This window comes from Myxocyprinus asiaticus, chromosome 13 (assembly GCF_019703515.2).
Source record: "Myxocyprinus asiaticus isolate MX2 ecotype Aquarium Trade chromosome 13, UBuf_Myxa_2, whole genome shotgun sequence".
NCBI lineage: Eukaryota > Metazoa > Chordata > Actinopteri > Cypriniformes > Catostomidae > Myxocyprinus > Myxocyprinus asiaticus.
Window position 1 is genome coordinate 30,135,260 of NC_059356.1, and position 22,292 is coordinate 30,157,551.

The window sequence follows — 22,292 nt, forward strand, 5'->3', positions numbered from 1 at the left end:
CATATGTTAAATATATATATATATATATATATATATATATATATATATATATATATATATATATATATATATATATTATGAGTTTTGTGAACCTTATTTTAAATTGAAAACCCTTTGAATATCATCAATTAATGAGTTATTGTTTGCTGACCCTTCATAAGTGATAAATAATCATAATAAAGTATTTACTGTGTGTATTTGTGAGCCTCTTTGTAAAGTGAAAGCAATTCACACATTACGAACATTTTGCAGGACATTTATTAGCATTACATAGCAAAGGTAACACATTCATTAAACTATCAAAAAAACCATCGAATCAACAATTCAATACCACATCTATAGTTCTGAGAACATTTTACTGCACTGTGCAGAAGAAAAGTAATTAGAACATTAAAAACTTTAGCAACATACACAAGAATGGGAAAACTGTCAAATAAGTTTTGCACAGGAGAATACCCGTGGTGAGTTTCAATTCCAAATCACTCTAAAATCTCCCCTAAAAAGATCTTGTGATTTCTCAGGACCTTGACATGCCCATCGCTGCTTGCTGGCTCGTCTGTGAGAAGTAATCTCCCCATAGACCTGCTGCCTTTACTACAGTTACAGTAATCTGAGCAAGTCCAATCTGTGCAGGGCAGCAGTTAGCTTTTAAACCAGGGCTGTTATGACAGCTGCACACACAAGGTTCCTTGAGATTAGTTGTAATACCAGTCCTGCATGGTTCAGAGCAGTTCCTCCAAAGGGCTCTCTGCTGTATGTAATCACGAATGACTCTGAGTAATTGTTGACTGTGCAACATATGAAGCGGCTTCAATGGAAAGGAAATCACATCTGTTTTTTTCTGGCACAGAGGAAAGCCACTGATTGTGAGCCCCAGGGTCATTGATGGACAAGAAGAGAAGTGCAGTGTCTTGAGTGTGACCACCAGTGACCTCAGTTAACCTTTAAAGAAAAACACTGTTTCAAAGAATTGATTGGACAACCAGATCTAAATTTGAATCATTTTTTTAAGTTTAATGTTTTCATTTCAGATTGCTTAAAGGAATAGTTCACACAAAAATGAAAATTTGCTGATAATTTACTCACCCTCAGGCCATCCAAGACGTATCTGAGTTTCTTTCTTCATCAAAACAGAATTTAAGACTTTTAGGATTTCATTTCAGGCCTCCTCCTCTAAACAATGCAAGTGAATGTCCTCCATTTTTTGACGGTCCAAAATGCATATTTAGGGTGCATCAAAATAATCCACACGACTCCAGTCGACAAATAAAGTTCTTTTGAACGCAAACGATTTATCATTTTTAGAAACAAAACAATACTTATATACTTTTTAACTACAAATGTTCACTTCCGTACATCTCTGTGACGTGCGCTCATGAGAGGGATGACGTAAGCTCGTTGGTAACGTCATGTGTCACGTGGAGGAGGAGTCAGGAAGCGCATCATTGTTTACATTGTTTTTGTTTTTTTTGGTTTATTATTATTTGGAAATATTTTTTTTATTTTATTTTATATCGTTTTGAAATTGTTTTGGACTGTTTTGGTTTTTGAATGGCACAAGTTTCTCTTGCAAACAATGACGCGCTTCCTGACTCCTCCACGTGACGCGTGACCTTACCAACAAGCTTTCTTCCCGTACTACCTGTTTCTTGTATTCAGGTAAGCAGTAGGGCTTACCACTACGTACCACTACCCCAGGGTTGTCTCAATGTGGTGTTCTATGAGGTTAGTGCGGCCGGGGAGAGGCGAGAACACGTCAGAGAAACGTTTTTGCAATCTGGCAACCTCCGTACGTTGTGATGGTGAGAGAAGGTCTCCACAAGGGACTGGAGTGAGCTGATTGGCTTTTAGACTCACCTCCGGACTAAGCTCCTCCCTTTCCGGAACAACCGTCACCAAGGATACAGGACCGCCTCTCTTCATGGTTTTAGTAGGTTGAGGTGGTAAATTTGTTGAGCCCCGCCCCTATCCGTACGCACTACCTCATAGTCGACTTCCCCAACTCGCCGTGTGACCTCAAAGGGCCCTTGCCACTTTGCGAGTAATTTAGAGCTCGAAGTGGGCAGTAATACAAGTACTTTATCTCCCTGTGCAAACTCCTGTAGCCGAGTTCCCCTGTTATACAGCCGGGACTGACGTTCTTGAGCCTGTAGAAAATTCTCCTGTGATAGATGCTCCAGTGTGTGGAGTTTTACTATCAGGCCAAGAACGTATTGAATTTCATTTATGCTTTGTGAAGGTCCCTCCTCCCAATTTTTTCATGATGTGTAACACTCCACGGGGCTTACGGCCATATAATAATTCAAATGGGGAAAACCCCGTGGAGGCTTGCGGGACCTCTCGCACTGTGAATAACAGAGGTTCGAGCCACTTATCCTAATTCCAAGCATCTTCGTACACGAATTTACGAATCATATTTTTTGAGGTTTTATTAAATCGTTCAACCAAGCCGCCTATTTTTGGATGGTATACGCTTGTCCGAATCGATTTAATACCTAATAATTCTTATAGCTTGTGTAGTGTAAGTGACATAAATGTAGTGCCCTGATCAGTGAGGATTTCTTTCGGAATCCCCACTCGGAAGATTATTCTGAAGCGTGCCTCCGCAACACTGCATGCTGAGATGTTGCGCAGAGGCTCTGCTTCCGGGTATCGCGTTGCATAGTCCACCAGAACCAACACAAGGCGATGCCCGTGTGCTGACCATTCTAATGGCCCGACGAGGTCCATGCCAACTCTGCCAAAGGGAACCTCGATTAACGGAAAAGGGCACAATGGCACTTTTGGAGTGGCCAACGGATTCACCAGCTGACATTCACGGCATGTCGCACACCACCGACTAACATCCCCGCAAATGCCCAGCCAATAGAAACGGACCATGAGATGGCTTAGTGTATTCCCCTGTTCCAAGTGACCTGCCATCGGACTATGATGAGCCGCCTGGAACAACATTTCCCGACGGCTCCTTGGTACTAACAACTGGGTTGTATCTTATTTTGTCTGAATGTCCTGCATCACTCGATACAACCAATCGTTTATAATTCGAGGGATCACAGAGAGAGTGTGAGAGCGGGGTGCGCTGGCCCCCGGGTACACCACTAAATGGTCCTTCGCCAAGTGCACTGCTTCATCCAGCGATGCTGGGCTGTGGCACTGGACCCACTCCGCCGAACCTTTCGGTAGTTGAGGGATGAATTGCTCCAGCCCAACGAGATTGATGACATGCCCGACGTCACTGGGCTCCTCAGCCAGCACCCACCACCGGCAGGCATCATGGAGCTGTTGAGCGAAGGCAAACGGGTGGCCGACTTCGCTCAGCATCAGGGATCGGAACTGCTAGCGGTGCTCCTCTGGACTGCGGCCGACCCGCTGCAGGATGGCTTTCTTCAGCTTGGGGTACCTCAGGAGGTTGTCAACCGGGAGCTGTTAGGCCGTGAGTTTGGCCTCCCCAGTCAGCAGCATTAGGAGGTTGTAACAAGGTTAGTAGTTCAGGGAAGAAGGAGGTGGGAACCGGTGAACGTTCAAACATACTTTAATTATAAAATAAACACAAAACAAAAGTAAAGTGGCAGCCCCTTATGGACGACTGCCGCACAAACATAAACAAAACACAACGTAAATAGTCCAGGCCTGGTCCTCTCTCGTCCTTCACTGTCGTCACTACTCCTTTTATCCTCCTGGAGCTCCTCTGTGAGACACAAGGCCGGTGCGGCGTGCAGGTGACGATCATTAGCAATCGCGCCAGCGGCCTCGCTCCATTCCCACGGTTCTCTCTGCCCCGCCCTGCTTGCCACAGAGGCCCATTGCACCCACGGCCATTCCAGTGCTTGGGCCATGTGCTCGAAGAGCTCCAGAAAGGCCTCCGTGTCGTCTTGCGCCCCCAAATTTGCAAGCAACACATGGGGGTTTACTGCTGCTGGGGTCGTGGCATGCGTTAAAACAGTTCTTTGTATTTACCATTCTATTTAATTTTTGCATTGTAATACAACATACTTGATTCTATTTTTCTCATATTCTATATTTCTAGAATATTATTATCTCAATGCACTGATCCCAGTTCTGTTAAATTGACAAGTCCTGTTTGTTTGCAGATTTCCAACAAAAACGCCCTGAACACAGGTCCATGTGAATCAACTGGCACCTACTCTTATTTCTTTGTTCCCTTTTGCCTGATAGCTGCTCATAAAATGTCTGCATAGGGTGTGGTAGGGTGTAAGTATCATATGTGACTCATGAAAGAAAAAAATATTTTTACCTATACGTGGTTGGAAAGTTTTGTTTATGAGTCTTGTGGGGTATGTGTTAACCTTACTTTAAAAAAAAAAAAAACACTTTTATAATCTTTAAAACTGGCATTATGAGAGAGTACGGCACTAATCAGTAGCAGTTATATTCGGCTGCATAGGTCACATCTCACTACTGTAAAATGCTACAAAATTAGAAGGTTTTGAACTGCATCATATATTGTCATACACTGTCAAAAAGAAATGGAATTTTATTCAGCTCATGGGAGTTTTTGAGTTACAGATACAAAAAAAAATTTAAATACTTAAATACTACTTAAAAACATGTTAGACCAACAATATTCCCCCCAAATGTTGCCCAACTAGCCTAACAGAGTTGTCTGAATGAACAATTTCAAATTGTTTAACAATGTTGCTGATTTGCAAGTTTCCAGCATATGAATAAATTATGCTGTTAGTGTTACAAGCTTATTTTTTGCTGTATGCTGACTTTATTTATGCTGTTATTGTTGTTTTTTGTTGCCACTGTTAGTCAATTGTTGTATGGTCATTGTTTAACTTAATGAGGTTTGTTGATTGTCATTGTATTGAGGTTTGTGTGTTAAGAGTTGAGGTCTATTGTGTGTCTATGTTAAATAATTGTACACTCCCTTGCAAGACATACCTCTCTTCAGAGGCAAAGATTGCAGTTAGCTTCATGTAAATGAATTGAAATGATGACAAACTGAAAATTCTTGTATTGTGAATTGATAGTTGGCTGAACAGGAAATTAGTAGTTCTCTCAACAATAATTTTTGAATTTAGTGAACAAACAAATTCACATTGACTAAACAAAGCAATGTTACTGAGGATAAATATTAAGACAGTTGTTGAGAGAGTCGTAAGCATGTTTTGCTGCAGGGTCTGTTCATTAGAAAATAAATGAGTGTAAAGAAACAAAATATAAATATAGCTGCAAGCAGCGATTAACGGTTTCAAGCCTTTTAGGTCCTTTAAGTACATATGTAACAGATATTAATTATTAATTAGACAGTCTATTTACAACTAAAACAGTGATAAAGTGCCTTAATTTTCAGAAACATCAAGTTAGGTAGCAGAGATATGGTATTTTTTTACATTTCTGACTATTATAGTGCTACCGAGAGGCAGAGGTACCCAATCTTTTTTTTCATGTGTCCTCATCCATTCAAGAGTTTTAACCATTTAAGAAAAAGTGGCCACCCCCACTTTGTACGTTTTGGCGTACTGTTGCAACGGTGCATCGAAAGTTTACACTTATATATATATATATATATATATATATATATATATATATATATATATATATATATATATATATATATATATAATAAATTAAGATTAGGACTCCAGAGAACATTTCTGCACTGATTTGGTTCCGATCGGGTGAACGGCCTAGGACAAGTTAAAACAGCTGCTAAAAGTTGATTGGTCGATGGTGGCCATGTTTTTCCAGATATTCGACTGTCCTCATAGAAATTGATGGCAACTTGGAGAAAGACAATGCATGCAAAATGTCAAGTCGATCGGACCAATGGTTTCATAGTTAGAGCCATTTTTAGATTTTTAATTGTTATAGCACCACCAAGAGGCAGAGATACACAATCTTTTTGTGCATTCTCAGAATGACCCCATACATACAGTATGTGTACCAAATTTGGGGATAAAATCTCATTCTGTTCAAGAGGCGCCCTACGTGCATTCTGGCGTACCTTTGCAATGATGAGTGCACTGGTCTGGTTCCGATCGGGTGAACGGCCTAGCGGACAAGTTCGAAAAAGTAGTTTTGTCAAATAATCTCAAATATTTAGCGAATGATTTGATTCACACCAATATTTCTTGAGACAAAGTTGTTCAGAAAGAGGAGGTTTATCATATGATATGAATAACGTGTTTCTTTGTGAAACACAGCGGTATATACATAAATTTACATGCATTTAAAACGCGATAGCGCCTCCCGGTGGCCAATTTTTTCAAATTTTGCATAGACCTCTCAGGCCAAGAGAGAAATAATGCCTACCACGTTTTGTTTCGATAGGCTTTTTTTTAACCTAATCAAATTGCTGCTAACAGCTGATTGGTCAATGGCGGCCATGTTTGTCAAGATATGCGACTGTCCTCAAACACCTTGATGGCACCTTGGACAAAGACACTGCATGCAAAATTTCAAGTCGATCGGACCAACGTTCCATAGTTTGTGCCATTTTTAGTTTTTTAATTATTATAGCGCCACCAAGAGGCAGAGGCGTGCTTTTTTGTGTGTGTCCTCAGAATGACCCCTACATATGTGTACCAAATTTGGTGATTCTATCCCCATCCATTCAGAAGTTATAACCGTTTTTGTAAAATTCCACGCCCACTTCGTACGTTTTGATGTACCATTTGACACTAAATCAAAAGTCCAAAATTCCTTTAACAACTTTTCATTTTGGGACTGCAGAATCTTTCTGCACCGGCCTAGGACGAGTTTTTTTTTTTTTTCAAACGATCCAAAATAGCGGAAAAAGAGGGGTGGAGCCAAAATCACTGCAAGAAATCACTGGAACCGAGCGGTTCAAGAGGTATGGCCCAAAATGTGATTTTTGTTTTTGTTTTGTTTTGTTCACTATACAAACCTATGGGCCGATCGGGGAGATTCAATGCGTATGGCTAGCCAGACGGAGTACTCTCATCCCTGAAAGTTTCAAGTCTCTAGGCCTTACGGTTTGGTCTGCACGATCAGATTTAGGGCATAATAATAATAATAATAATAATAATAATATTAATAATCCTGACAAAAACAATAGGGTTTCTAGCCATTCAGACTTGAACCCCTAACAACAGGGGAAGTAGATCTATGCATGATAAACCAATGTTATTGTAAAGCCTTGCTTCAACCTACAATTTGTTTGCACTAAGAGAATACAAGCAAACACTTGAGGTTTTCCACACTCAGAATGTGTAATACAGACTACTTATTGTATATTTGCACCACTATAAAGAATCAGTCATAATAACACTGCAATTAGGTCGATATGCCACATGCTCACCCCTATTTAGGGTTAGTGTGGTCCAGTTCAGCCATACTATATTGGTTGAGCCATGGCGTGGCCATCCAAAAAAAAAAAAAGATGCGATTGGCTTGCAATATGCGTGACAAATACCGACAGCCAAACGGCTGGATATGCAGTCACTATTTAAAGTGTGCTCTTTCATTGTCTTACTATTTTTTCTATTTATGTGAAATAATCGGTACAAATAGATATGTGGACCAACACGATCGTTGTTCTAGTACATTTGGCTTTGTATTGGTCTCGGCTCTACAATTACTTCTTCCTGATTTACCATTATAAATACCATAAGCGTGAAATAAACAATCATTTTTATTGATATTTTGCCATTTTATTTTAGTTTTTTTTCTTCTTCTGTAAAATACATTAGACATATTGCATTCAAAAGAATAAAATTAAATTTTTTTATTGAGAAATGTAAAAACAAAATAATAATAATAATAATTACAACAACAACAACAACAACAATAATAATAATAATAATAATAAAATACAATCGAGTGTTTATGGGGCAAAAAACGCAATTTCTCCTGTCCTCGCACCACCCCCGGCTCGTCCCCCGTTGGTCCAGACTGGATGAGAGCGCTGCAGCATCAGCGGATGACAGGGAGTAAACGCCGGGCCGCTGCGCCCCTCCACCAGCCGCACATTCCCGCACACAGGACCGCCATCGCAGAGCCGAGAAGAAATGCGCCGAGGCAATGTAGGGGAATGTTAACCTTTTTTTTTTTTTGGCACTGCCGCTCATCAGAAACGGATTTCCACACCAAAGCTTCGTTTGAATCGCCACTGGTTGAAATCACTGCAAGCTAGCAGCAACATCACTTGGCAATTGAGGGAGACGTGTTCCTGTGAGCTGACCACCGCGTACATTCCTCTATGAGCTGGATGACAAATGCCAAGCTTACGGATATAGATATACTAGCTGAAGTAGCGGAAAATACAGGAATACAATTGCCGCTGTTTGGGATAACCGGTTGTGTATTCTCTGATAAAACAGTGACTGTGGAGCTCATGTGTTTTTGCAGTCAGCGCAATCAAGGTGAAGGCAGCTAGCCCGTTAGCACTTGAGCTATCCGGGTAGTACGAGAAAGGGAAATGATATCGCACTGAATGCGTTTGATATTTAAATGTCTATTTTGGAAGAAAAAAAAAAAAAAGGGAAAAGCACGTGAGAAGTGTGCACTTTAGCTTTGCACGGTGCACTTCTTCCACATTGGATAATAGTGCTCGTCACTGATGATGATGATGATGATGTGAGTTCCGCGTATGAGGAATGCCAGGAGATGCTTGATATCTAAAAAAAAAAAAAAAAAAAAAAAAAAAAAAAAAAAAAAACAAAGAACGACGTATCTATATATGAGATTTAGGTAATGTTACATATCAAATTTGCATGCTTTTCATGCTAGCAGAATATTTAATGCTATCTCCCTAAAACCCCTAGTATAACATGTCGATTCTGGCATTGCACTGTATATTTTGATAAAGACTAGTGTGCTTAGGGTCGATGCCAAACAGTCATATCATCACAATATAAACGCATTATTATTTATTCTTTATACTAGTATCTGATTACCAGTCACCACACCTGCTTTGTTCAGGTTTAAATGTTCTGCAAAGAGTCTTTGTGGCAATTATTTGCATTAGCTGAAGTAAGAGGATGCCATAGCATTTTGACGGGCTGATGATTCACTCAACGGGAAAAATGAGGAAGTTCCCCTGAACTGATGCATTACGGCTCACGGCTTTAAGTTCATGAAACCCCTGTTCTTCAAAGGCCGATGGTGAAAGTACCCAACGGCTGTTTGATGAGCTGCAAAGGAAAGCCAGCTCTCCTCTGGTCGCCTCTGAAGTCGAGCTGACAGAAGCTGGTGGAGTTTGTTTGAAAGAGTTGAGCAGGGTGTGACCGCTCTTCGTTATGTCACATGCAGCACTGTATATATTAGCGAGCCTCACAATGAACGGAACCTGCAACTTCTATGTCAACCCGTGCGGATGACACCACCGCCGCCGGCGCCGTTCAAAAGCATACAGCGGGGCGAAAACAAGCAGTCGCTGAGACAAAAGTTTTTTATTTATTTATTCATTTTTACATACATTTGGCAAAGAGCAAGTCGGTTAGCCATGTAGCTGGCTGCATATGACCGGACTGGACTGCTCCGACTAATGTATAGGGTGTCCAAACTCTTTTTTTAGTCTGTGTCGTACGTGTAAGTGTAGATGTATAGTGGAGTTATTTTGGTGTCGTCGTCGTGACTGTTCCTGGTTGCTATGACATTTTTAAACGGCCCCCGACTGCTGGACTGGACGAACTCTCCTCCACATTTACAGTTCAACAAATACGTCCTGACCGGCTATAGACCCATCTCCTCCGTCCAGGAGTGCATCAAAAGTCTCTTCTATCTGCACAATGAGCTGGGGAACATCTACACACATGGTGAGTCCGGGACTGACATGTGACAGTACTTCATTTCAAAAGAGGAAGATGAAAGTCCCATCACTCTTTTATGTTGAAATGCATTTTACAGAGTATTGCTTCACTTGTTGTCATTGTATTACTCTTTTCTTCCCTTACTTCTATCATGTCAGTAGGAGCTTTACTCATCCTGGCTTCTTTCCAATATTTGCATTTGTATTACTCATTCATAGTTATAGTCTAAACCTTATTTAAATGGCCAGCATTACGATATCATCAGTGAGCTGGAGTATGTTTCCTGCTTAAAGGGACAGTTCAACCTAAAATGAAAATTCTCTCATCATTTACTTGCCCTCATGCCATCCCAAATGTGTATGACTTTCTTTCTTCTGCAGAACACAAACAAAGATTTTTAGAATAATGTCTCAACTCTGTTGGTCCATACATTGCAAGTGAATGGTGACCAAAATATGAAGCTACAGAAAAGCACATAAAGGCAGCATAAAAGTAATCCATAAAATGCCAGAGGTTTTATCCATGTATTCTGAAGTGATCCAATCGATTTTTGGGTGAGAAACAGACCAAAATATAACTCCTTTTTACTATAAATCTCGACATTCTTGGTGATCATGATTTCAAGCTTGATTACACTCCTAGCGGCATCTAGTGCTCTGCGCATGCTTCAAGCTTTAGGAAGTGTAATCAAGCTTGAAATTATGATCGTGTCTAGAGACTACAATGGCAAGATGTACAGTGAAAAAGGAGTTACAGTTTGGTCTGTTCTCACCCAAAACCAATTAGATCGCTTAAGAAGACATGGATTATACCACTGAAGTCATATGGATTTATGTGCTTTTTGTAGCTTCAAAGTTTGGTCACCATTCACTTGCATTGTATGGACCTACAGAGCTGAAATATACTTTTCAAAATCTTTGTTTGTGTTCAGCAGAAGAGAGAAAGTCATACACATCTGTGGTGGCGTGAGGGTGAGTAAATGATGAGAGAATTTTCATTTTTGGGTGAACTATCCCTTTAAGTAATGTTAATTATCAACAGCTCTTTCTTAATACTGAATGATTATTTTTACACCTTGACATACAAAGATCTCCATCAATTCACACTCTCTATCTCACCATGTTGCTTTACATCACTAGGCTAAATGCTGCTGTTTGCTTTATGTAATTAGCATAGTGTTATTATTGTTAAATACTTTGTATTAACTGTAATGTATTGGTGTGTGCTGTAATTTTGTATTGCAGCTACCGAAAGTGGCATAGATTAAACATTTCAGTGCACTGGTTACAGAGTGGAAATGTCAAAAATGTATAATCGGGCATAAAGTTGGGAAAGGTTTGCTCCAAAGGAATTTACGCTTGTAAACGCGTAGGCTCAAGTGCAGTCCTATGTGGAATCATCATGCTGGGTCTTGTTGCCTGCAGATGTCCTGTCATACATTCCTTTCACTTTCAAGAAATGTATGTGTGGACTGGTAAATTTTATCACTAGTTTGTTTTATTGTTTGATGATGAACGATGATGAATGACACATTCACAGCTGTAAAGTGTTAAAGTAGCTCAGTAATTTTTTGTTTATGTCATCTTGGAATTACACTGACATCTAGGGGCATGGATGCAGCATCATTCAAATGCAATCATTGTTACCAAAGTAAGTCATTGTAGAAATTCACTATTCACAGCAATCCATGATTATTTAATCCATGAGTAAAAGTGTCCAATAACAGGGTTACAAAGATTAATGCTGCATTCCATTCAAAGTGTGATGCAAAGTCTAAACAGGTTTTGTTATCATGTAATGTACAGTAGGAACTTTGACTCATGATGGACATTACGAACATTACGACTCCGTAAATCGCCCTGGGTGCTGACATGTTTGTGTGATATCACACACCATCTCAGCGAAATCAGAGTTGAATATTTCCACACAAGTTTCCAAGTTGGAAGTCCAACTTCAGAAGGTGTTCCATTGCACTTTTCCTAGTAGGAGGTTGGGAACTCAGACTTTGAATGGAATGCAGCATAATCGAGTGGTATTCGACTGGTAATGTGACCCTAACATGGCGGCCCCCATGAGGGGACCCTCTCCATGTAGAATAAAGCAGCTTATATTAGGCTATCGATAGGCCTGTCGTGATCATTAAATAAATGACTGATTGTGGTTATTTGATCTAAGCGCGGTTTGAGATAACCGTGATTTTTGTGCACTTCAAATTCCAATCACATTTTACTGTCCAAATAAGAGAATGAAGTTCATAAAGGCAATGAATGGAGTTTACATTATGTGAGCATTCAGATTAAACTCTGACCATTTGGCACCGCACTCAGAGCAGCTCCTAAAGAGAGCTTAAAGATCAACCACTTCAACATTTTTTTTTTTAGAAGTAAAACTTTTTAATGAGGAACAAATTAATAAGTGCACCTTTACTGTATGGCCTGATTGCTGACAAAACATGAAAAAAAAAAATAAAAATCCTGTACCTGTGTTCTCTCTCAAAGCAGCGGAACAGTGCAGAGCAATTTTGAGAGTGTTATGGCCTCATGTTGTTAAGTAAGCAGAAATCAGGGGTTTGAAATGAGCGACACTGCTAAACTTGACCCAAATGATGACTTTGCTGTAGAAAGATAGAAATATATGTTGCACCAGGTTGTCCTTTTGTATGCTGAAACACAGTGGCCTATTGTCTGTCACTATTGGTATATATGGATTGGTAAAAAATGAAGATTCCAAGTAGAAATTGTCACTTGTAGCTGGTTATTTGCACTCACAAGACCTTAAGGGGGGATTTCCATTCTTGCATTTGAACGCAAGAGAGGTGCATGCGCCTTCACATGCTTTAATTTGCATGATATGTTTTCACAATTTTGTCCCATGTTTGCATGCCATGTCTTCACAGTCACATTTATTTCCTTTATAGGTAATACATATTTTAGCTGCCTGAGTGTAAAATCAGTTTGTACAGTAAACTACACTGCTGTGTAGAGAAAGATTTAAAAGTCCTCACTCCTCAGCCTAACTTTTGACACTCGAGCTGACTAATAATGACTGACATGCTCTTGTTTTAACCACTGCTTTTTGGTCTTTTTTTTTTTTTTTGTCTGTGGGCCTCTCTTAAAACCCACATGCCGTGTGTAGTAAACTGGTCCATAAAACTATTTGTACTTGCACAGACACCACAAATTAAAGAGTTTATTTCAGCCACAAACACTTTTGATTAGAATTTATTAAATGGTCAGATCACCACTTCTTAATCTTGACTTGAAAAATTATCTATAATTATTGTCAGTGATTTGAAAAATGATGTGAAATGTTTTTTTGCACATTTACTTACAGTTGAAGTCAGAAGTTTACATACACCTTAGCCAAAAACATTTAAACTTAGTGTTTCACAAGTCCTGATATTTAATCATAGAAAACATTGCCTGTCTTAGGTCACTACTTTATTTTAAGAATGTGAAATGTCTGAATAATAGTAGAGAGAATTAATTATTTCAGCTTTTATTTCTTTCCTCACATTCCCAGTGCGTAAGAAGTTTACATACACTTTGTTAGTATTTGGTAGCATTGCCTTTAAATTGTTTAACTTGGGTCAAACATTTTGGGTAGCCTTCCACAAGCTTCTCACAATAAGTTGCTGGAATTTTGGCCCATTCCTCCACACAGAACTGGTGTAACTGGGTCAGGTTTGTAGGCCTCCTTGCTCGCACATGCTTTTTCAGTTCTGCCCACAAATTTTCTATCAGATTGAGGTCAGGGCTTTATGATGGTCACTCCAATACCTTGACTTTGTTGTCCTTAAGTCATTTTGCCACAACTTTGGAGGTATGCCTGGGGTCATTGTCCATTTGGAAGACCCATTTGCAACCGAGCTTTAACTTCCTGGCTGATGTCTTGAGATGTTGCTTCAATATATCCACATCATTTTCCTTCCTATTTTGTAAAGTGTACCAGTCCCTCCTGCAGCAAAGCACCCCCACAACATAATGCTGCCACCCCCATACTTCACGGTTGGGATGGTGTTCTTCGGCTTGCAAGCCTCACCCTTTTTCCTCCAAACATAATGATGGTCGTTATGGCCTAAAAGTTCATTTTGTGTTTCATCAGACCAGAGTAAATTTCTCCAAAAAGTAAGATCTTTGTCCCCATGTGCACTTGCAAATGTAGTCTGGCTTTTTTTTTTTTTTTTTTGTGGCAGTTTTGGAGCATTGGCATCTTCCCTGCTGAGCAGCCTTTCAGGTTATGTCAATATAGGACTCTTTTTATTGTGGATATAGATACATGTCTACCTGTTTCCATCAGTATCTTCACAAGGTCCTTTGCTGTTGTTCTGGGATTGATTTGCACTTTTCGCACCAAACTACATTCATCTCTAGGAGACAGAATGCGTCTCCTTCCTGAGCGGTATGATGGCTGCGTGGTTCCATGGTGTTTATACTTGCGTACTATTGTTTGTACAGTTGAATGCGGTACCTTCTGCTCCTAAAGATGACCCAGACTTGTGGAGGTCCACAAGTTGATTTCTTCAACTGGCTGATTTCTTTGATTTTCCCATGATGTCAAGCAAAGAGGCACTGAGTTTGAAGGTATGCCTTAAAATACATCCACAGGTACACCTCCAATAGACTCCAATTAGCCTATCAGAAGCTAACTGGCTAATTGCCTAAAGGCTTGACATCATTTTCTGGAATTTTCCAGGCTGCTTAAATGCACAGTTAACTTAGTGTATGTAAACTTCTTATCCACTGGAATTGTGATAGAGTCAATTAAATGTGAAACAATCTGTATGTAAACAATTGTTGGAAAAATTACTTGTATTATGCACAAAGTAGATGTCCTAAAAGACTTGCCAAAACTATAGTTTGCTAATATGAAATCTGTGGAGTGGTTAAAAATGAGTTTTAATGACTTCAACCTAAGTGTATGTAAACTTCTGACTTCAACTGTACATACTGGAAGTGCCAAACGGATGCACACACTTTTCTGGGCTAGAGTGCATGTTGTCTATCTATAGTGTCTCTGTCAGATAACACTAGAGTTAAACCCACAGAGATAACTTATAACTCACTCAAAATAGATGTGCCGGATGGGAATGGTGCTTTTACCTGACCAGGGCAAATCATTTGACATTGAGGGACATTCAGGGGCCTAGAGAGAAATAAAAAATAGCCAAACAATTAGACAACCTGTGTAAACCTGAAATAATCCTGTTGTGTTCTTTGAGCCACTAGTGAAATGCCTGTGGTTCCAGTCATTTAATCCTAAAGATATGTAAAGATCTTTGCATGTAGTTTGCATTGTGGCAGCTGTTTCTAAAATTAGCAACAGCAAAGCCAACTGAGACCCTCATTGTACTGGGCCGTACCCAGGGCCTCCATAAATCCATGTGTTGTTTGGGCTGCAGTGATTCAGCTCAAGGGATGCAATAAAACACTGCAGGGCTTGTGTAAGTGTAATGGCAAATAATGACGCTTTCATTCTTTTCTAGGCAACGTGTATCAACAGCACTTCACGTGTCTTCCGTACACAGTGACTCTCTTGAACCTCTTTGTTTCATCCTTGATTCCTCTCCACGCAGGAATCCCTCTGCTCTGCTTCCTGGTGCTGCTCCCACTCAACATTCCCTGGTCGCAGATCAGTGTGACGTGGCTCGGCGTGGTGCACTTCTTGGCCTGTTTATCTCCACAGCTGGGCTCAGTGGTCTACCATCTCTTCATGAACCATGAGGGTGGTGAGCCCATCTACAAAACCCTGCTCACACTTGATATGTGTGGAATCTGCATGATCAACACGCTAGGTCAGCATCACGGACTAGTGTCAGATCAATTTGATTGCTCCATCACCGTATTTTCAGTACATCTTGTTTTTATTTATTTTCTGTTCTCTCTTCCTCTGCTGACTCAAGGCTTTTTTGACACTCAACAATCTGATATTTTTGTACAGGTTGTTGATATTTTGAATCACCTGATGAAGTGATGTGTTATCAGGACTTATTTAGCTATATTCACCAAAAATCACATTTAGCTTCCCTTGCAATGCATTAGAAACCTGAGTCAGAATAGCCCAATAAATAAGGAAATTTGTGTTTCGCCTCTATCTTTATACAGTATACTGTCATATTCCAGACTATAGCAACATTTAACCTCATGAGAAGTGGTCATGTTGCTCTAAACAAGCAATACTGCAACAGAGGAAAGAAAGAGAGAACTAAATAAAATAGGTTCATTCAAAATTGCCAATTTAGATTTGCCTGTTTTTGGTACTCTTGAAAAGAACCAGTTTGACCAGCTAACATAATATTGCCCTGTGTGAATTAGTTTACTGTTTAGTAAAAGGGAATTATAAGAGGCTATCTATTGTAAGAGGTTATGAGCAAGTAATTTAATTAATTACACACTAAAAAAAGAAAATAAATCTTGTTAAATTTATGGCAACTGTGGATGCTGGAAATTCACCGTAAAATCATAGTGACCGGGTATTATGGGATATCATTTTGGTGCCAAAAATGACAAGTCAAGTCAAGTCATTTTTATTTGTATAGCACTTTTAACAATACACATTGTTTCAAAGCAGCTTTACAGAAAATTATGCTGTAATGTCTGTGTAACCGGTCCTGCTTGTCAGCCGACATTGGAGGCTAACAAGGAGGCTAAAGGCTACAGCCTCTAGTGTCAGTCTCTAGTCCACCTCTTGAGGCCAGGGGAGTGAGGTTTACACACACTGCACAGCTATTACGTACCTGTTGGCTCCCGTTTCACTCACCCCCCTAAACCTCACTCCCATCTGGGTCACGGCACCACTCTTACCAGTCCTGCTCAACCCACTCCGACCGGGATTCGAACCAGCAACAGCTATCACGTACCAGCTGGCTCCTGTTACATTCACAATACACGTTATTAGCAAATGAAACCACACGCTGCAAACGAACCATATTCAGACCACCTGCCGAGATGGTCTCAGTTCGCTTTAAAGGGGTCTGAGATCATTTGGAGTGTTCACATATGGGCCAAAAATCCAGAAAACTGCTCAGACCCCTGAAACGGACCAAGTGTGAAAACGCCCTAAAATAATGCAATAAACATTAACTAAACATAAAATATAACATAAATCAACCCAATGTACATAACTGATACCAAAAATAAGAAGAAACATAAATATTTCAATAAATTATATTCAAATGTGATGGGCCATGCAAGGACTCTGGAGAACACCCAATTTTTGTTTTTTAACCATGATTTTAACAAAAGTTTACCGTAAAAAACGTATTGTCATGTTAAATGTAATACAAATTTTTACCATCAACTATAAGGTAAATCTTACTTTTTACTTTTAAAAAAACATATTTTCTATAAAATACTTTACCGTAAAATGACATTGTCTTTTTAAAAGTATAATTTGTCACCATACATGATAAGGTAACTACTAGTTAACCAGCATTTTACATTATTTTTTTGCTGAAAGTATGATATTTTTTCAGTCTAGATATTTCCCACACTTTCCCACAGTCTGTCTGCCTGTCTGTCTATCTATCTCTAATCTATCTATCTGTCTGTCTGTATGATAGATTATCTGACTATGTAAGTAACTGCTTGTCTGGCTATCTATTTGACAGTCTATCTGACTATCTCACTATCTAGCTAGTTGGCGGTTTGTTTTACTGCAATGTCTGTATAACCATGATACTTGAAACTTTTAAAGCTAGTTTAAACTTTCAGACAGGCCTTGTCAAGACAACATCAAAGTTTGTCTTGACAAACTATACCCATCTAGTTGTTACTGTAAACAGCACATTTATCTAGAAGTCATTTTTCAAGCTTGCAATGTGAGGCACGTGTAAATATACTTGAAATTCACCCTAATTTGTATGATGTGCAACAGCCTGTTGTCTGTTGGATAATGATAGTTTGTCATCCTAGTAATATCATGTTTTGGTTCACAGGAGCTCTGCCAATCGTGTACATCACTTTACTCTGCTACCCCTTCACCCGCACCGTGGCTCTGCTGGTGTACATTCTGCTGTCCAGTTATGCCATCTACTGTGCCGTCACAGCATGCAGCAGAGTACGACGCTTTCGTTCCTTTGCCTGGCAGGCACTTTTCCGCTTCTCGTTTTTCCTACTGCGCTGGGTGGGTGTGGGCGGAGGGAGTCCCACCTCACTGCGTCACTTCGTCACTATGGATGCACTGGCAGTGTTAGGCGGGGTCATCAATATCACCCGGATTCCCGAGCGTTTCCGTCCTGGCCTCTTTGACTACTGGTGCAACAGCCATCAGATCATGCATGTGCTGGTGGTGGTTTCTATACTGTACCTGCACTGGGGGGTGTTGGACGACCTACTGTGGATCAACAGCCATGACTGTCCCTCAAACTGACAGTGGCTCTGCTGGTCTGGATTACAGGGCATGAGGACCTCTTTTAGTAGATGAATGGTTGGGGGAAGGGGGGCAGTTGTGCTTTGTATATAAATGTGCACGAAAGTCCATAAAAAGTGTTTTAAATGTTTTTTTAGGAGACACCAGTGCCAGCTTCGACACACATGCTTGTTTGTGCCATCATTTGCCAGAATGTACATATCTGTGTTTAACAAACAACATTGTCTGTGCATGGCACTGTTTAAATCTAGTCAGAATATATTTTGTTTTGAGACCTACACATTCTATAGGCTTACACTCACATTTATATGCACACACACATACGGGGTCTGACATTATTTGATGTCATATATACACCAGCACTGAAAACATTTATTATACAGCCTCTAACCTTTTGTTAAGCTGAAAAAAAAAAAAAAAAAAAAATATGAAAGGCAAGATTGAGACCTCAAATGATTGGCTGTCAAAAATCAAGACTTACCGTATCATATAATCTAAAACGAATTGCTCAAAATAGTAGTTTGAAAGTATGTCTTTTGGGAAAATTAATTACAGTTTATCTGTATTCTCAATTTTGCTGGTGACTTGTGGAAACCAGTGCAGAAATGATGAGTGCACTGAATTAGACCTCCAACTTTCAGAAGCTACTCTATTGCAGACTATGCAGCATATCAATTATGTCAATGCCTACTAATGACATACACTACACACACACACAGATACACTATGTACTGTAGGGCCAGTCACACAGCAAGATTTAGTGATAATACTTGAGTTGATTTTATTTATTTTATCACACTGTGTCTCTATTTGTGTTTTTCTTTATTCACGTCCGTTACCTGTTAGTAAAGGGTAAAAGGGGTCATTCCTTGGTTTGTAGCCTTGCCATTGATATGTTTACTGGCTGATTAAAGTTGCCGAGTGCCCTTTAGTGACTTTAGTCAGGAAAGTTTGTTAGCACCTGTAAAGGGGCATTTATTTAATGCAATTTTTTTTGCAGTAGCATGACTTTAACGGTGCCCTGGGAAAGGTTTTATGTTACCTGCAGAAGATATGTTCTTTGTTGTGCTACTGAACAGTCCTTCCAAATCTTGTACACTAATGGTTAAATATCCTAATCTGCCATTTGGAAGATTGGATTTTGTACTGCTCTAAATTAGATTTCATTTCTTTTTTACCTTTAACCTCAATTATCTGTGTAAGCTCGGATTCTAGACTAGGCAAATTATTTTCTTAATGGCGGGCCGTTTGTACAAAGGCGTTAATTCTCTGCTAGTTATCTTCGACCACTGCACACCTGATGTTCCTCATCATCAGATGTGGCAGAGGAATAATAAACTCTGCAATGGGGCAATATTACACATACCATTAGACTATGAATTCCCCATTGAAGACTAGCTTAACATTGCCATAACATTGGTACTACTCGCCTGTGCTAAATTTATGCCATATATATCACTGAAGCAACTTCTCAGTGTTATTTATCTCCATCCCTGGTTATGGGATGAATATGATTGGATACATTTCAGAATGGCCTCTCTGATTTACTAAAGCTGAACAACTATGGAGATGTTTTTGGGCTGTATTATTAGGCAACAGCATTTTTTGCACAGTTTGGATGTGTTACTTTAGAACACTTATGCACAACTGAGTAGAACAAACCAAGGATGGCTCCTTCAACCCTTCCAACTTTTTTAACAAGTGGAAAAACAAACAACAAACTGTGATAGGTTCAGTCACCATATCACAATGTAACTTGAAAATCAAGATAATTGAGGACTACCAATTATTTCTAAATGTAATCATCTCCTCTACCCCTACCATTTGCATTACAAATTAATTTGGGGTGGGGTAGGTTTATGATGTTGTTTTGCTATTTGAAATGTTATGTTTTATTTGAATGCATGCCAAAAGAGACCAACTACTACTATTTTTTTATTTATTTATAGTTGAGAATCAAACATATCTTCACATTGCACAACCACAGCACTCTCCAACCTTTAGCAGAGGTCAGTTTTATTAGTGTAGAGTCAGTGCATGTTAGATAGTATGTTGCTCAGTTGTATCTGAGAAAAAAATGCAAATGTAAACACACTATGCCAAATTAACTCTGTTAGGACCTCAGATGTTGCACATGATGGTCCTGTTCTTAACCAAATGAGGGTCACACATGGCATCTTTTGGTATTTACTTTTAACACAGTCCCTCAGAACAGGGCAGAGTTACCCCAACCCTTTAAATGTTATAAATAATCACAAACATTGGACTTCAAGTTGTGCATGTAAGTTGATGGAACAATGGTAAACCAGTCCCCTTAAACACAACATAGGATTTTCTAATGCTTGTGCATTGCAACCACTAACATGTGTGCTTAACGTGCAGTAACAGAGCTAATGCATCAAATACATGTCTAATGAAAGGGAATGAAACAGAGAGCATTCCAGAGGCAATACAACCATATCAGATAATTAGCTGCACGGTTTATTTTTACTTTGAATAGAAGTAAAACCGTTTAAGAACTTAAAGTCCATATAGGTAATGTAAATACCTGTATGTAGACTGTATACGCATTAAAATGCAAGCAGCATACATACTGACATTTTTGTATATTATATAAAGCAACAATATTCTAAGAAAATATATGTATGTTTTTGTATTTCATCTCAGAGGGTAACATTCAATATGAATTGTCCAATTTCTTCTCAAAGACAGTACAGATTCATGATTTGACTATTCAGTGAACAGTTTAAAAGTCTTCTTCAAAAAGCGAAAATTGTGATATCACAATGCCAGTGACCATTGTTGAGGTCTGATGGGAGCTAGCTAACAAAGCTTTTACAATCTCTAGGAGGGTCAGCAGCATCATAATAACAATCTGTAATACTATGACGTGGTCATGGTTTTGACAGTTTAGAAAACATTGAAATAGTTTGGTTGGCAAAATCTCTTTTTTTACATAATGAAAGACTTGGAGAGCTGGCAATATTTATGTTTTGGATTGAGAATGGGGGTCTTGATATGTAATTACCTCTGAAACACTGGATAACTATGCATATCAAAATATGAACATATATATATATATACACACAGACATGTTTGTACATGTGAATAAAGAAAAAATTGGTATGTTTTACCAATCCTGAAAGTAAACAAATCTGTGTATTTACACCAACATATTTTGCTCAGAGTTGTATCTTTACCATGCCATCCTGGGGTTTCCTCTTCTCAGGGTTCCCTGTCAGTACTCACTTGTACTGAGTGACCTCAACAACTGATTTTGGCCCAGTTTTCTTTTCATACTGTCATGTCTTCTTCACCAGATTGTGGTTAAAATAAAGGACTGCCAGAATAGTGGCCGAACAGTAATATGTTTGTAAGGTATCAGGCATTTTGGCCATGCATCCTCCTTGATGCATATTCCCTTTGTGGGACTGAATGTGTGTCCATATACTGATCAAGAATGTGTTTATTCATGTAGTTTGTTAAGAGTTGTGAGAATGTACTAAGCATGTTACACTGGAGCTCAAAAAGAAATGGATTGCATCACAAACCATGTTTCTTAGGAGGAACAAGGATGATGTTCTCATGAATGACATTCTCCTGTCTGTATATTCTATTGTCCTGTGGTAAAAAAAAAAAAAAAAAAAAAAAAAAAAAAAATGACGTATGAAACTATAATAACATTTTTTCATAGTATGCAGGTGCTGGATAGCCTGTTAATTATAATTTACAAACTATTCATCATTAGTTACATTTCACATTATTATGACAATAGAAATGTTGTCATAATTATTACTATTATTCTGAGATGGATTACCACTATCAATGAAAATCTTAATCTACGTACAAAGGCTGAGAATACTAACGCACATAGGGTGATAGGAGGTCTCTGAAAGATCTGTCGTTTTTTGTTCTCACACTTGCAAATGTCTGTGGAATTTAGTTGTTTTGCGCCATCTGGTGGCCACAGTGCTCTAGTGGTTATTGTATGTCGCTAACAGCACAAATGATGTTTGACTGAATCGTGTTGACCTTCTAGAAGAAGTCAAGCACATAGGTCACTCGTTGAGCTCCATTGACTGTTCATCTTTCTTGTTGTTTTATTGGGTCTTCTAAACTCATTCATTGGAAACGTTGCCATAACTTTGGTATTACATAAACATTTCGTGATGTAATTGG

The 22,292-nt window shown here is 39.2% G+C and overlaps 1 protein-coding gene across 1 annotated transcript; it reads left to right on the forward strand.

Moving 5' to 3' along the window:
- Positions 1-7,825: 7,825 nt before the first annotated feature.
- On the forward strand, positions 7,826-22,026 carry LOC127450749 (progestin and adipoQ receptor family member 4-like). Its single transcript, XM_051715075.1, has 3 exons — positions 7,826-9,749; positions 15,319-15,537; positions 17,680-22,026. The coding sequence occupies exons 1-3, from the start codon at positions 9,584-9,586 to the stop codon at positions 18,111-18,113; spliced, it is 819 nt and encodes a 272-aa protein (XP_051571035.1). The 5' UTR covers positions 7,826-9,583; the 3' UTR covers positions 18,114-22,026.
- Positions 22,027-22,292: the final 266 nt, after the last annotated feature.